The sequence below is a fragment of the Balaenoptera ricei genome, chromosome 6, assembly GCF_028023285.1.
Source record: "Balaenoptera ricei isolate mBalRic1 chromosome 6, mBalRic1.hap2, whole genome shotgun sequence".
Lineage (NCBI taxonomy): Eukaryota > Metazoa > Chordata > Mammalia > Artiodactyla > Balaenopteridae > Balaenoptera > Balaenoptera ricei.
Genome location: NC_082644.1, coordinates 78,070,282 through 78,083,534, shown reverse-complemented (window position 1 = coordinate 78,083,534; position 13,253 = coordinate 78,070,282). Strand labels below are relative to the sequence as shown.

The window sequence follows — 13,253 nt, the reverse complement described above, 5'->3', positions numbered from 1 at the left end:
GGAAAAGAAAGACTTTATAGATACGGTGATAATTTAAACTCAGTTTCTGTAGGAGCTCTAAAGATTAAGGTGAGAAAGTGTTTTCTGAAATTGATGAGAAGTTGTCTTGCTGATATATGGAGTTCTTTATTGGGAGTAGATAAGTAAGTTGGGACCATATTTTTGAAGGGGCTAGACACTAATTCTGATTTCTAACCCATTTTCTAGTTTGAATAAAAAGTGTTTCAACATCCAACTCTATTAAACCTTGACATTTTGCCATAGTTGCTTCAGATCTCTTTTTTCTGTATTTTTAAAAAGAAACATTACAGATACATTTGAAACTGCCCTGCAAACCATACAGAGCACATTCTTCTCTCTTTCCAGAGATAACAACTAATATAACTTTGTTATTCTAATCTTACCTTCCTACATTAGCTACTTGTCTATATACCTGTACATAAAAAACACATTGTGTTCTGTGTGTTTTAAAAGATCATATAATGGTTTGTGGTGTCATTTCACAATTGTTTTTTTGCTCAGAATTGTGTTTTTATGATTTCTCTGTATGGACCAGCACTGTTCAACAGAAATACAATGCAAATTGCCTGTGTTACTTTAAATTTTCTTGTAGTCACATAAGAAGTGTAAATGGAAACAGGTGAAATGAATAATATACTTTAATAACCCAGTATATCTAAAATATATTAACATATAATCAGTATACAAGATTATTAATGAGATATTTTACATTCCTTTTTTATACTAAGTCTTTGAAATCTGGTATTTATTTTATACTTGAAACACATCTCAATTAGAACTAACCACATTTTAAGTATTTAGTAGCCACAAATGAGTTGTGGCTTTTACCATGTGAATTGCTGTGATTCAAATAGAACCCAGCACTTTTGATGCTTGAAAGTTGTGCATACTCCTATCACCAGGGGTCAGCTAAGTGTCACTCTGCTGACACACCGAGAAAAAGAATTTTGTGTGTTGGAATTTGCTGATTTGCAGCTGCTATGCAAAAATCATTCCGTGTACAATAAAGGAAACTTCTTTCAAGAACAGCATTTCCTGCTGGTAAAATAGTTGGAGCACAAAGGTTGGTGCAGACATGATCCACGGCCTCTTCAGACACACAGGGGCTCTCTGTCGTCTTCATTCTTGCTTGTCTGGAAAACCATTGACACTTTCCCACTATTATCAGAGGTGTTACATTTGTAGTGAATATACTGCTTCTCCATAGTTGGGCCTTAATAACTACATAAACTTGTTTGCTTGCCAATTTTTTGCTGAGAATCTCAAGCAGGCAACATTTGATTACTGAAGCACATATTAATCATATGGCTCTATTTCCGGTTTTCTAAGTTTAAGGTCAGTTCACTATTAAGGTCTATACTTAGATTTATATGTCTCTTATTCTCCACAGAGTAGAAATGCCCTTGACTTTATAAGAACTCATACTAGAAAATGCCTTTTAGAGTGCCTTAGTTTTATACACATTGTGTTTAGAGAGACTTTCTTGTATGCTATTAATATCCCTTATATGAAGACCCAATTGGGGGAAAAAAAAATCTAGCTAAGAACAAAGATTTGGGGAAAAATTCCCCATTCAGTGCTTGATTCTTGATCATTTTTTCAGTTCTTAGAGAATTTGTTTTAATGTGTCTCCTTTAATATTCCCACTAAATCCTTTTTTTTTTCTGTAATACAAATAATTGATAGATCTATAGTAATCTCTACTAACTCTTAAGGTAAGGCTTGATGTATTCTGTATTCCGTGGCTTTATGACAACCTTTTAATAGTGGTTTTATATAGAAACTTTCTGCCACAAGGTAGGGATAAAGAGTTCTATAGGCCTGATCAGTTTGGAAGTATTTGGTAATAGCTATCATAAAGTTAACTTTCTTTAAGTGAACAAAATAAATATTAGTACAGTTATTAACACAACTTTCCCTTAAGTTTGGCATGATTTCTAATTTCTGCATGGTAATCTTTTACTCGGATTATGAGCCGTTCAGAAATTGATTATTAGTGATTGTTTTTATAAAGATTTAAATACTCTATGAATTTACTTCCAGATCCTTTTACTTTCTGTTGCATTACCTTTATTTTTTTAAAAAAATCTAAGCTGAAAACAGCCACTTGTAAAAAGAACACGTTTTTGATTGGACAAATGGGAACTGGAAAAAGAAAAGAGGTAGTAGTTCTGGAGAGTAAGTGTTTTGGTGGGTCTCGTGGGGAGTAGAAAATGACAGTGGCCGGTCCTTTATACAAGGGCTAGCATAGAGTCCTACAGCTAGGAGTTTTTCAGATTCTAGTATTAAAAATATATATGTTCATGTTAGATAATTGATATAGGTAGGCCTGAACAGAATGAGAGGATGTACCCATTCTCTTTATTAAAAATTAGTGTTCGCACATACAAACATATTGCATATAATCTGGAATGAAAAGGAAACATTCTATTTTATTTTAGTGAAAACTATTATAAGGCACCTTGGCATTAGTTTGTCCATGTCAAGTATTAAAGAATATCTTACTAATCATAATAAGCCTATTTGTCAGAAATCATTTTTAACAAATTTCAGTTTATGCCTTATTGTATATATAAAATTCAGCAGTAAAACAGACTAAATAGACTTTGTTGAGATTTTTATACAAATACATGTTCCATATATAGACATTTAAGATTGAAGGACCCTGGGCAAATTCCCTTGTTACTGTATTTGTAGACTGAATTTTCAGAAGCCCCATAGTTCTATTTGTTTCTTTTCATTTCAAAGTGGGAAATGCTAAAGGTTATCATACGGGCTACTAGTAAAAAGTCCTATTGCCATTTGGAGCACATCAAACTTAAAGCCCATACAGTTTAAAGATAAAAAAGAATTGTTCATGGGAGTAGACTTGGAAATTGGAATTGACTTATGAGCTAAATTTGGGGAATACAGACAATAATGAAATTCCTTTTTAATTGACACAATCACAGCTGATTATACACATTTTTCTCTGGTTTTCCACAAGAACACATTTTAGTTTCCATAGGCTTATGTTGATTTGCCAGAAGTACTGAGAAAAGTCTTTGCTTTGCTAAGGCTTTTCAGTGGTCTGAAAATAGAATGACAGATGTTACAGTAAAGGAAATTTGTGATGGTAGAGTGATGCTAATAAGTGGAGAACAGTTTGATTGTGAACCTCTGGTTTGGTGTGATATGTTTGCCATCATATATGCTCAATTAGAAGGCAGTTCCCCATTTTCCCCATGAGAATATCCCAGCTCCAGATTCTTTTGCCAATTGAAATATATAAGATTTTAAGGAGAGACCTGACACATTAAAATCTGCTTGTACTTAATTTGGTTACATAAACCATTGTATTACATATAGAATTCAGAAATAAAGTTATATCTTGTTTTACTGTCTCATATGCTAAAATAATTTTGTTCAGTCTCTTTGTATGTATAGGGATCCTTTTGGAATAATTTGTCTTCCCAAGATAGGTGATAGCTACTAGGAATATGAGTGTCTTCATAAGTCTTGGATATAAGGCGACTCCTTTTTCTTCTTAAAAATAATACTTTGGGGATAAAACCCTAAAACAACAACTGAACATTTGATAATTCTTTATATCCTTATTTCTCACTGATATTTAGAAGTATTTCTCAAATTTAAGAAGTCAGAGTCTTGAGTGAGCTTATTCTTACTAAATATCTTAAGTTTTTAGTTGTTAATATGGATTTTGTCTTTTTTTTTTTTTCCCCTTTTCTTTGAGGGGTTGGACATAATTGCCTTATTTCATTTCAGGGATCCTTCTAAAGTAAATATTCTGGTACCTGGTGCTGGACTAGGAAGACTGGCCTGGGAAATAGCTATGCTAGGTTATGCTTGTCAAGGAAATGAATGGAGTTTTTTTATGCTCTTTTCTTCCAACTTTGTACTCAACAGGTATTTAATTTACTTTTTGCTGGAAATAGTAATTTCTCAGAATCAGATTGACTTACCTATTTTTGCAGAATTCTGAATTTGAAGATAAGTACATAGTGTTTAATTATGGTATATATCATAAATGTTTCTTATTAAAATTAAATTGCTTATACAATTACTACTTTAATTAGTTGCCTAGTTAACAGAATGTTGAACGGGATGGGTAAGTGATGTTTTAAAAAGTGATTGGGTACTCCATGAAACTGAAATGATTTCTCTGCAGAATTTTGGGCTAAGTATTGTCCTGGAAGGAGTATTTTCTTATTGTTCCTTAAACTTATTCACCCCTTTGTTTCTTTAGTGGAGTAAGATTATAATGTAGCAGTCATAATTTTTTTCTTAATCAAATTCTTATAAATGGCTCACATATCTGAGTTGGAAAGATCTCGCAGAACTTCTGTGGCCTCATTTAGAAAGTAGTGGAAAAGAGTTTTTAAAGCCAGAAGAGGTGTGTTAGAGAAAAAGTAAATAGCTGCCTTGTTTAAATAATGTGTTGTCTTGGTAGCAGTGTGAGTTAGGGGATAGTGAGAAGGTAAAAAGGAGAGTGTTGTACAAAATAATTAAAATAATTAGGTAACAAACAAAACCCATACCTTTTTTTGAAAAAATACTTAGACTTTTTTACTTGAGCTTGAGTTTCAGCGATATATTTTTAAAAATTTGAATGAAAATAGCACATTTATATATCTGAATTTACCTTAATTTTGTTTCTGTGTTTTAATCCGTGATTGGTTACTCATCTACATGCGTATGTGGAGTTTCAGATTACAGGGTGGAGTGTAGTGGTAACCCTTTTAAGTATTAATTATATAAGTAAATCTTCAATCAAACAGATTATATTTTAGTGTTTAAAGTAGATTTCCCTGGTAAAATATTTAGTTAACACTGAATTTTATGCTCATATTTTGCAGATGTTCTGAAATTAATAAATATAAGCTTTATCCCTGGATTCATCAGTTTAGCAATAACCGGAGGTCAGCTGATCAAATTCGACCCATCTTTTTCCCTGATGTTGACCCCCACAGTCTTCCTCCCGGTTCTAACTTTTCTATGACAGCAGGAGATTTTCAGGAGATATACTCAGAATGCAGTAAGTCCAAAGATCACATGCTTTATTCTAAATTTAGTGAGCTGATTTTATACCAAGCCAAAGTTGTGGTCATTCATTTTGATGATAAATATAAGGTATACTTCAACGACAATTTAGAATATTTTCAAAGTTATGTATAAGGCAGTGATGGGAAATATAAAGAAATATGAGATCCCACAATTAAGAAATTTAGGATCTGTTGGGTCTATTAATATAAGACAACGTGTAAACAAAGGTTGAGTAATGAATACAATAAAGATGGAAGTAGGTTAGTGTGAGACGTGAGCTCTTTGTGGAGAGGCTGTGACTTGAAGAATAGGGAGGAATGGCATTCAGAGGTACAAAGATATGAATGAGTAAGGTAATCGGGGATGGTAGAATAGCCTTACTGGAAGGAAAAAGGACATTTGGGGATTTAATGGGAGATACGGCTAGAGAAGTAGGTTGGTTCCAGATTGTGGATGACCTTTATAATCAGGCTATGAAGTTTGGACTTCAGCCTGGCAAAATGTTGAAGAAATTTGAGCTAGGCATTAGAGAAAGGGTGATGATAATGGGGAAAGAGGAGAGAGGGATTGGCAATAAAAGGAAGAAGAAAAATAGAAGGCTGAGAGGTCAGCAAGTTCATTCATTTAACAGGTATTTGTTGAGTGCTAAGTAGCAGGCATTGCAAAGAGAGCAGTGAGCAAAACAAAGCCCCTGTGCACAGGGAACCCATATTCTAGTTCGGAGAGATAGGCGATAACAAATTAATATTGTGAGGAAGAAAAAATAAGGCAGGGTAAAGGGGATAATGAGTGACTGGGGAGAGACTGCTGGTTTATATAGAATTCCCAGGGAAGGTCTTTCTAAAAGGGGAACTTAAAAAGAAAGATTGAGCAGAGAACCTCAAAGGAATGAAGAAGCAAGCCATTCAGATATGTGGGGGAAAGTGTTGCAGAGGGAATGGCAAAGGAAAGAAGATTAGGGGGTGGGAAGGACACTTGTTCTGCTCAAGAAGAGTAAGAGGGTCAGTTTGGCTGGGGTGTGATAAGCAGTGGGCAAATGATGGGAGATCAGGTTGGAGTGGGTTTGGTGAGGCTGACTCATAGGCCACAGCGAAGACTTTGAATTGTGCTCTGAGAGAAATGGGAGGCCTTGGAGAGATTAGAGCAGGAGAAGAACAAGATAGTAAAGTTTTTGTTTATTTTTCCCTGAACGCTGACCTTGGGAAAACCTGCACTCTGAAGGTAGGAGAGAGATAGAAGGTGTTAGGTGCTGGGGGTAAGTTAGGGAGCAGGGTCTCAAAATAGGAGTGAAATAATGGAAAACATTGCTTTGTCAAGTAAAAGTGACTTTCTTCTGGAGCAGGTTTGAAAGAGGAGATGGTGAAGGTAATCCGCAGTTGGATCAAGTGCCTTATTTGTACAGACAGCCACCTTCAATGCAGTCTCTTCTGTCTCTGTGCCAGGCCACAGCCTCCAAAAGGCAAACAGAGCTCTCTGCTGGGTTCCCACCCACTGCTGCTGACTGCCCCCATCCCCCTTTTCAACTGGCAGTTCTCCCAAGTACTGGTGGATGCTTATGTATTTTGATGCCATTCATTTCTCAATTGGCAGCAAATGCATGCAGTCTTTTTGAAACCTTCCGGAATTGGTAGCTAACACTGGTTTAAATCACAACTTAAAATTCAAATATTATTTCATCTTAACTGATTTTAAATGAAGGCTAGAAGTTGAAAAGATTATAAACAAAACTCTTATAAATATTATTTGGTAAGGATATAGTGATATAGGTTATCAAAAATGATTTCCAAATTGATTACCTTATCAAATTAGTAATAAAAGCTTTTATGAATTACAAAATATCTCATAAATGATTATTTGATAGCCTTGATTATAGTAGTTGATTGGAAGAGTTTAGCTTCTATACCCCTGCAGTTAAATATTCATAGTCTGTAAAGAGGTAACTGGTACCTTTATAGAATTCATTAAAAGAAAGGCAAAATAATATAACATGTAGTAATTTGATTTTCCTTGAATAGGTACCTGGGACTGTATTGCTACCTGTTTCTTCATAGACACAGCTCACAATGTAATTGATTATATTGACACAATATGGAAAATACTCAAACCAGGTGGAATTTGGATAAATCTAGGTAAGTTCCTCAGTATTTATTAGAATTTACACATTAATCTGACTACTTAGAGCTGTTCTGCATTTGGTAACTTCCCAGTACTAAATGTTCACGGAAGTTGTAATTATGTCATACATGTTTTAAAACCTCCGCAGTTTCCTCTAGACTGCATTCTAGTTAGTGGTACAGCTCCTCCAATCATAGTTAGTTCCTCCAAAAGCAGTAGAACCCCCAAAATTTGTATATTCATACTAGGTCAGTCTCACAGCAGTCATAATTTCAAAGAGGTACTAACTATTAAGTTGATTATAATCGTTCCCTCATCTTCCCCACCCTCCATTCCGTGGAGACAGCGCTTCCTTTAAGAAGGAAGTGTTCTTTTTTTATTTCTGTAATGAAACGTTTGAGGGAAAGCACTTAATCTCTCCCATGGAAACCTCCTCCCCAGTACATATACATACTAGGAAAAGAGTAGGTATGATAACTTATGTTACTACCTTGAGTTTAAGAAAGGGTAGAAATATAATTTAATTTATGCAAAAAACTTTTTACTGCATCCTATTGCCACGTGCTAGAAATCAAATAATGAGTATGACATGGTCCTTCCCATCCAGAGTCTGAGGGAAATTGCCAATTTTATCCTCTTCCTTTAAAATAAAGGGAGAATAATGATAATCAAGGTAAATATACTTGTCTTTTTTAGTAGGATATATAATCCATACTAAGAAAGACTTTATATTACGTAAAAGTCAGATAAACATTGTTTGAGTCCTTGGTGTCTTCAGTATTGGTGTAGTTTTGTTGGTGGGTTCTGTTACGTGCTCTCTTTAATGATTTGACTTTACCAGAGAATTAGCCAGTAGGACTAAGCCTACAGGTAGTAGTAGGTCTTTTCCAGACTTCTCTTTAGAAGTCCATAGGAAAGATGAGAGCAGCTGTAAACTGTAGCCATGATATGAAGCAAATATCTCTAACCTTGGATCTTTCTTAAAAGAAAAGTATTCTTTTTCCTGAGGAATGATTGAAAGATAACATTACCTACTGGGTATTTGCTCCCTGTGGGTTAGGCATTGTGTTAGCCACTTAAAAATACCTTGTTTAGTCTCAAAACAACCCTATGTTGAAATGGGATTATTGCTATTTTATAATTGAAGAAACTGAATCTTGGGTTAAGTAACTAGCAGAAAGGTTGTGGAGCTTATATATGGCAGAGACAGGCTGACAGCCCCCATCCAACCCTTTGAATGCCTAATCAGCTACCTCTGCAGGCTTGTGCTGGGTCAGTCTATAACTTAGCATTATTCTGACTGTGCAGTCATTTGGGGGTTGGGGGTTTGTCCTGTACACTGTAGGATGATTGACAGCATCCCTGGCTTGTACCTACTAGATTCCAGTAGTAGTTAGTTCCCCAGTTGTGACAGCCAAAAATGCAAAACTACCCTTGATCAAAAACCATTGCTCTAGCCTTGTGCTAATGCCTTAGTCCAGGCCCTCATCATTGCTTGCCTGGATTAATGCAGTAGTTTTCTTAAGAGCATCCCTGCTTTCAAGTTATCTTCAACCCTCTACACCTCTTTCAGTTCTCCATTTACCACCAGAGTGATCTTCCCAACGTGCAAATCTATCCCTGTCAGACTCCCTGCATAAAAGTCTAACTTTGTTGGTAACCTAAACTCTTCTGGATGTATAGTGCCCTTTGTGATCTTTCTTCTGTCTTGTGTCTCAGCTTCATTTTGTTTTTTTTTATTGCCCCTGCCCTGACCTCAAGTGCTAGTCCTCTGGCCTAGAAAGCGCTTTCTTTTTCTTCTCTGTTTTCATTTGGCTCTGCCCTATGTGCTCTCTAACACTCAGCTCAGGAGATCCTTTCATATTGGGTTAAATATCCTGTATTTCTCTTTTATATTCTCACAGAATCTGTCAGTAGCATTTAACACATTGTGGTATAGTCATCTTTTTGTTTCCCCTACTAGTCTTTAAGCTTGATGAGGGCAGGAATCTAATGCCTCTTCCTCACTTGGAGTGAATATTTAGCAACTGTTATGTGTATGAATGGATGTATTGTTTCAGAATTTGAAATCAGGATCAAAGTAATGTTAAGATGCCACAGAAGTTTGCTGCCAAGGGACTTAATAAAATGGCATTTATATTGGTAAATTCATAACATTCCTATGGTTTCGGCTTCAGCCATGTGGACTTGGAAAATTAGTTTTATCTGTAAACTGAGAGTGTGTCCCCAGCCCCTCGGGTACAGTTTCACCCTAATCATGCTTACATAGACCAGAATGTCAACATATTCATATGTAATGAGAGAGGTAACTGCTAGCCATTCTGGAATACTAAAAAGTTACATTGGAAGTTAAATTGTAATGAAAAATTTGCGACATTATATGAGATTAGAGTTGGGAATATTATTAATTTATAAAATGCTTTAAGGGGTATTTAAGGTATTCACTTTAATGTTTCCTAGGTTCGGGAAAACTAGTGAGCTTTTCAAGGGAACGCTTATGCTTATGCATATGTCCTTTGGGAAAGGCTCTGATCTGGCAAAATGCAGAAGAATGCCTGTGCATCCTGTGCAACTGTTTTTTAGTTTTTCATGGTGATCGGTACCCCTTAAATGCATTTATATGGAATTTATTTTTTAAAGTGGGGGTGTAGGTGTGAGTGTCTGTGCTCATGCACTGATACATTTACAGTTGGATAGTGGAGGGCAGGCAATTAGCAAATTGAATCTAACTTCATCTGGAAGAATAAACAGGTTAAAAAGTACCAAAGGAGGTCTTTGTAAAGCGTAATGAGAAATGGAGCTTATCAGATTTGAAAGCACTGTAAACCTACAGAATTTTTAAAAACATGAGCGATTTCCTATAAAAGGTGGATGATTGAACACATACATTATCTCCTCACTGAGATCTTGTTACAGTTTATAAAAAAGTATAAAACACATGAACAAAGAATGGCAGGGATGTCATCAGGGGACAAAAGAATGTAACAGTATTTCAGAAGATGGGGTAGGTGGATAAGTTGTGCAAAGAAACCAACGTGAATAGAGCCGGTTGACCTGGAATAACCCTGGAAAATGAGGCACCAAATGAAAACAACATAAGTTGAAAACCTGTATTTAGGAAACAGTTGACCTCTCATCTAACCAAGATGCCTACCTTATGCCCCCTTCCAGTCCATGCTCAGGCAGGAGACCAGAAGTTTAATTCCCTGGGAAAAGTAAATGGAAAAGGAGCAGAATTTATGAAAGCATGGCCTAGTAGAGAGTGAGTGTGAAATGTAGGACAGAAAAGAAGAGGATTAATTAAAAGTCTGCATTGGAAAATGATCAGGCAGTGACCACCAGTTCACCCTACTCCTACTCCCGACACCTCCCTACCTTGCCTATAAAACTTTTTGCTGGGGTTTGAGTGCCAGCTGTCTGTTTTGCACAGATGCAAGCCATGTTTCTTTAAGTGGGCATGTCAGTATAGCTACATGAGCTTTTTTTTTTTTTTTTTTAATTTATTTATTTATTTTTGGCTGCATTGGGTCTTCATTGCTGTGCACAGGCTTTCTCTAGTTGTGGCGAGCGGGGGCTACTCTTTGTTGCAGTGTGCGGGCTTCTCATTGCAGTGGCTTCTCTTGTTGTGGAGCATGGGCTAGAGGTGCGTGGGCTTCAGTAGTTTTGGCGTGCAGGCTCAGTAGTTGTGGCTCGCAGGCTCTAAAGTGCAGGTTCAGTAGTTGCAGTGCACAGGCTTAGTTGCTCCACGGCATGTGGCATCTTCCTGGACCAGGGCTCGAACCCATGTCCCCTGCATTGGCAGGTGGATTCTTAACCACTGCGCCACCAGGGAAGTCCTACACCAGCTTTTAATAATCGTATGGTGGATCTTTTTCTCTTAAATCCTTTCTGTATCTTTATGTTTTAGATGCGTCTCTTATATACAGCATACAGTTAAATTTTCTTTCACTATCCAATCTAATAATCTCTGTCTCTTAACTGGAACTTTTAGAACCTTAAGGATATAAATGGTTTAAATCAACTTATCCCAGATTTGGTAAATGGGATCTCCTTCAAGCTGGCTCCTGTGTCCTTTTGACATATCCCTGTCATTTTTTGAGCACCTCCTTTCTGGCATAACCAGGTATAACAGGCCCATCTTATACTTTTTCTGCCTGAGATCCCTGAAATCAGTCATTTTTCCAAGGATTCCTGGTTCCTTTTAGTGGAGAATGGTATGTAGAAATGAAAATCTGGATTCTACCTCTGTGATGCTATTGCTTCTAGACCTTTTTAGAAGTATATGTTTGTACCCTTCTATGTCTATAGACACAGTTCATGTTTATAGATCATGAGTTTATGCTGGTACTTTTAGTTCCCAAGCAACACTAGGTATAGAGTACAAGGTTGGCATATAGCTTTCAATACATGAAAGATATCATTCCAGTGGCTTCTAGCTTCCATTTTTGCTGTTGAGACTTTAGCTATTTTAACTGTTGCTTCTTTAAGTAATCAGTTTTGTTTTTAAGATTTTTCACTTTGTAGTTTTTTCAGGTTCAATATTATATCTAATTGTGAATTTTTCTTTTTAAAAACTATACAGTTTATTGGGCTACCTGAGTCTGTAAATTTTTTCATCAGTTCTGAAAAATCTTAGCTCAAAAAAGGGTCTCCACTTGCCAATATGAGACAAGTGTAGCATCAAAATAAGTAATAACATGTATTATTTCTATTATTATTTCATAAACCTCCTCTCCCTCATTCTTTTTCTCTCCTGGAAATGCAATCAAATGTATTTTAGACCTTCTCACTCTAGCTTTCACTTCTCTTTACTTGCTATTTTTTTGTCTCTCTGTTCTGCATTCTGGATAATTTATTCTGACCTGTCCTCCCATTCACAAATTCTCTCTTTCACTGTGTCTAACATCTATTTTATTTCTATTAGGTGGGGTTTTTTTGTTTGTTTGTTTGTGTGTTTTGGTCTGCGATGTCATTTAAGAATCTTCTATTCTCTGAATATATTTTCAAGATAGTCTTTTATTTCTTTGAAAATACTGAGTGTATTTTGTCCAGTAATTGTAATATCTCAAGTCTTTGCAGGTCAGTCTCTGCTTTCTCCTGTTCCTGCTGGTTCTTGCTTATGGTTCTTTGTTTCCCTGGGCTGTGGACCTTAACCATTTATTTATTGCTCATTGCCCTTGAGAAGTCACTTTTGGAGATTTCTGGAGACATACATTAAAGGGTTTTTTCTCCAAAGGAATGTGCATTTGCTTCTGGGAGAAGATTGGAACATTATCAGATAAACAACAGAATATTAAATTCTAAATTAAATTAAAATTAAATATTAAACTAAAACCTGGACTTGAGATTCATTGGACCACTCATGTTATGTAAAATTAGGCTGAAAATCTACCCTAGGGTTAAAGCATGATTTACAATATCTCTCTGAAATTATTTTTTTTCTCTTTTTTTCCCCTTGTTTAGTAAGCACTAGGTCAGCTTTTCTTGCAACCCCCTTCCCCCCCTCCACCCCCAGGTTAAAGGATAGAGTTCAATTTACTTATTTCTCACCTTAAAGATAGCCCATAAGACAAAGTGAGAGAGTGGCATGGACATATATACACTACCAAATGTAAAATAGATAGCTAGTGGGAAGCAGCCACATAGCACAGGGAGATCAGCTCGGTGCTTTGTGACCACCTAGAGGGGTAGGATAGGGAGGGTGAGAGAGAGATGCAAGAGGGAGGGGATATGGGGATATATGTATACGTATAGCTGATTCACTTTGTTATACAGCAGAAACTAGCACACCATTGTAAAGCAATTATACTCCAATAAAGATGTTTAAAAAAAAATTTAAAAAAAAAAAAAAGCAGAAAATAGCCTGTAAGATTCCAAATATAATGTTGGGTGATCTGTCAGACCTACCTTGGGTAGGCTCAGAGTTTTGTCTTTTTATCACCCTGGCCAAAAGAGTTTGTTAAATTGCAGGTCCATTTCATATGGATAGTCAAATACCCTCAGGGTAAAAATGGCATCTAGCTTTACCTCTGGTTAATCCTCTGGGCTCCTGGTAGTTTCTTAGTAACTTGCCA

General features: G+C 36.2%; 1 protein-coding gene across 4 annotated transcripts in view; it reads left to right on the top strand.

The window, feature by feature from the left end:
• CARNMT1 (carnosine N-methyltransferase 1) overlaps positions 1-13,253 on the top strand; it is a 44,281-nt gene that overhangs the window by 21,029 nt on the left and 9,999 nt on the right. For all 4 annotated transcript variants that reach the window (XR_009503693.1, XR_009503692.1, XM_059924931.1 and 1 more), the window contains exons 4-6: positions 3,787-3,927; positions 4,878-5,056; positions 7,080-7,193. Coding sequence is in view for 2 of the 4 variants with exons in the window: in XM_059924931.1 (XP_059780914.1) it covers positions 3,787-3,927; positions 4,878-5,056; positions 7,080-7,193 (434 nt within the window). In the remaining 2 variants the exon portion in view is untranslated. The remainder of the gene's footprint in view (positions 1-3,786; positions 3,928-4,877; positions 5,057-7,079; positions 7,194-13,253) is intronic.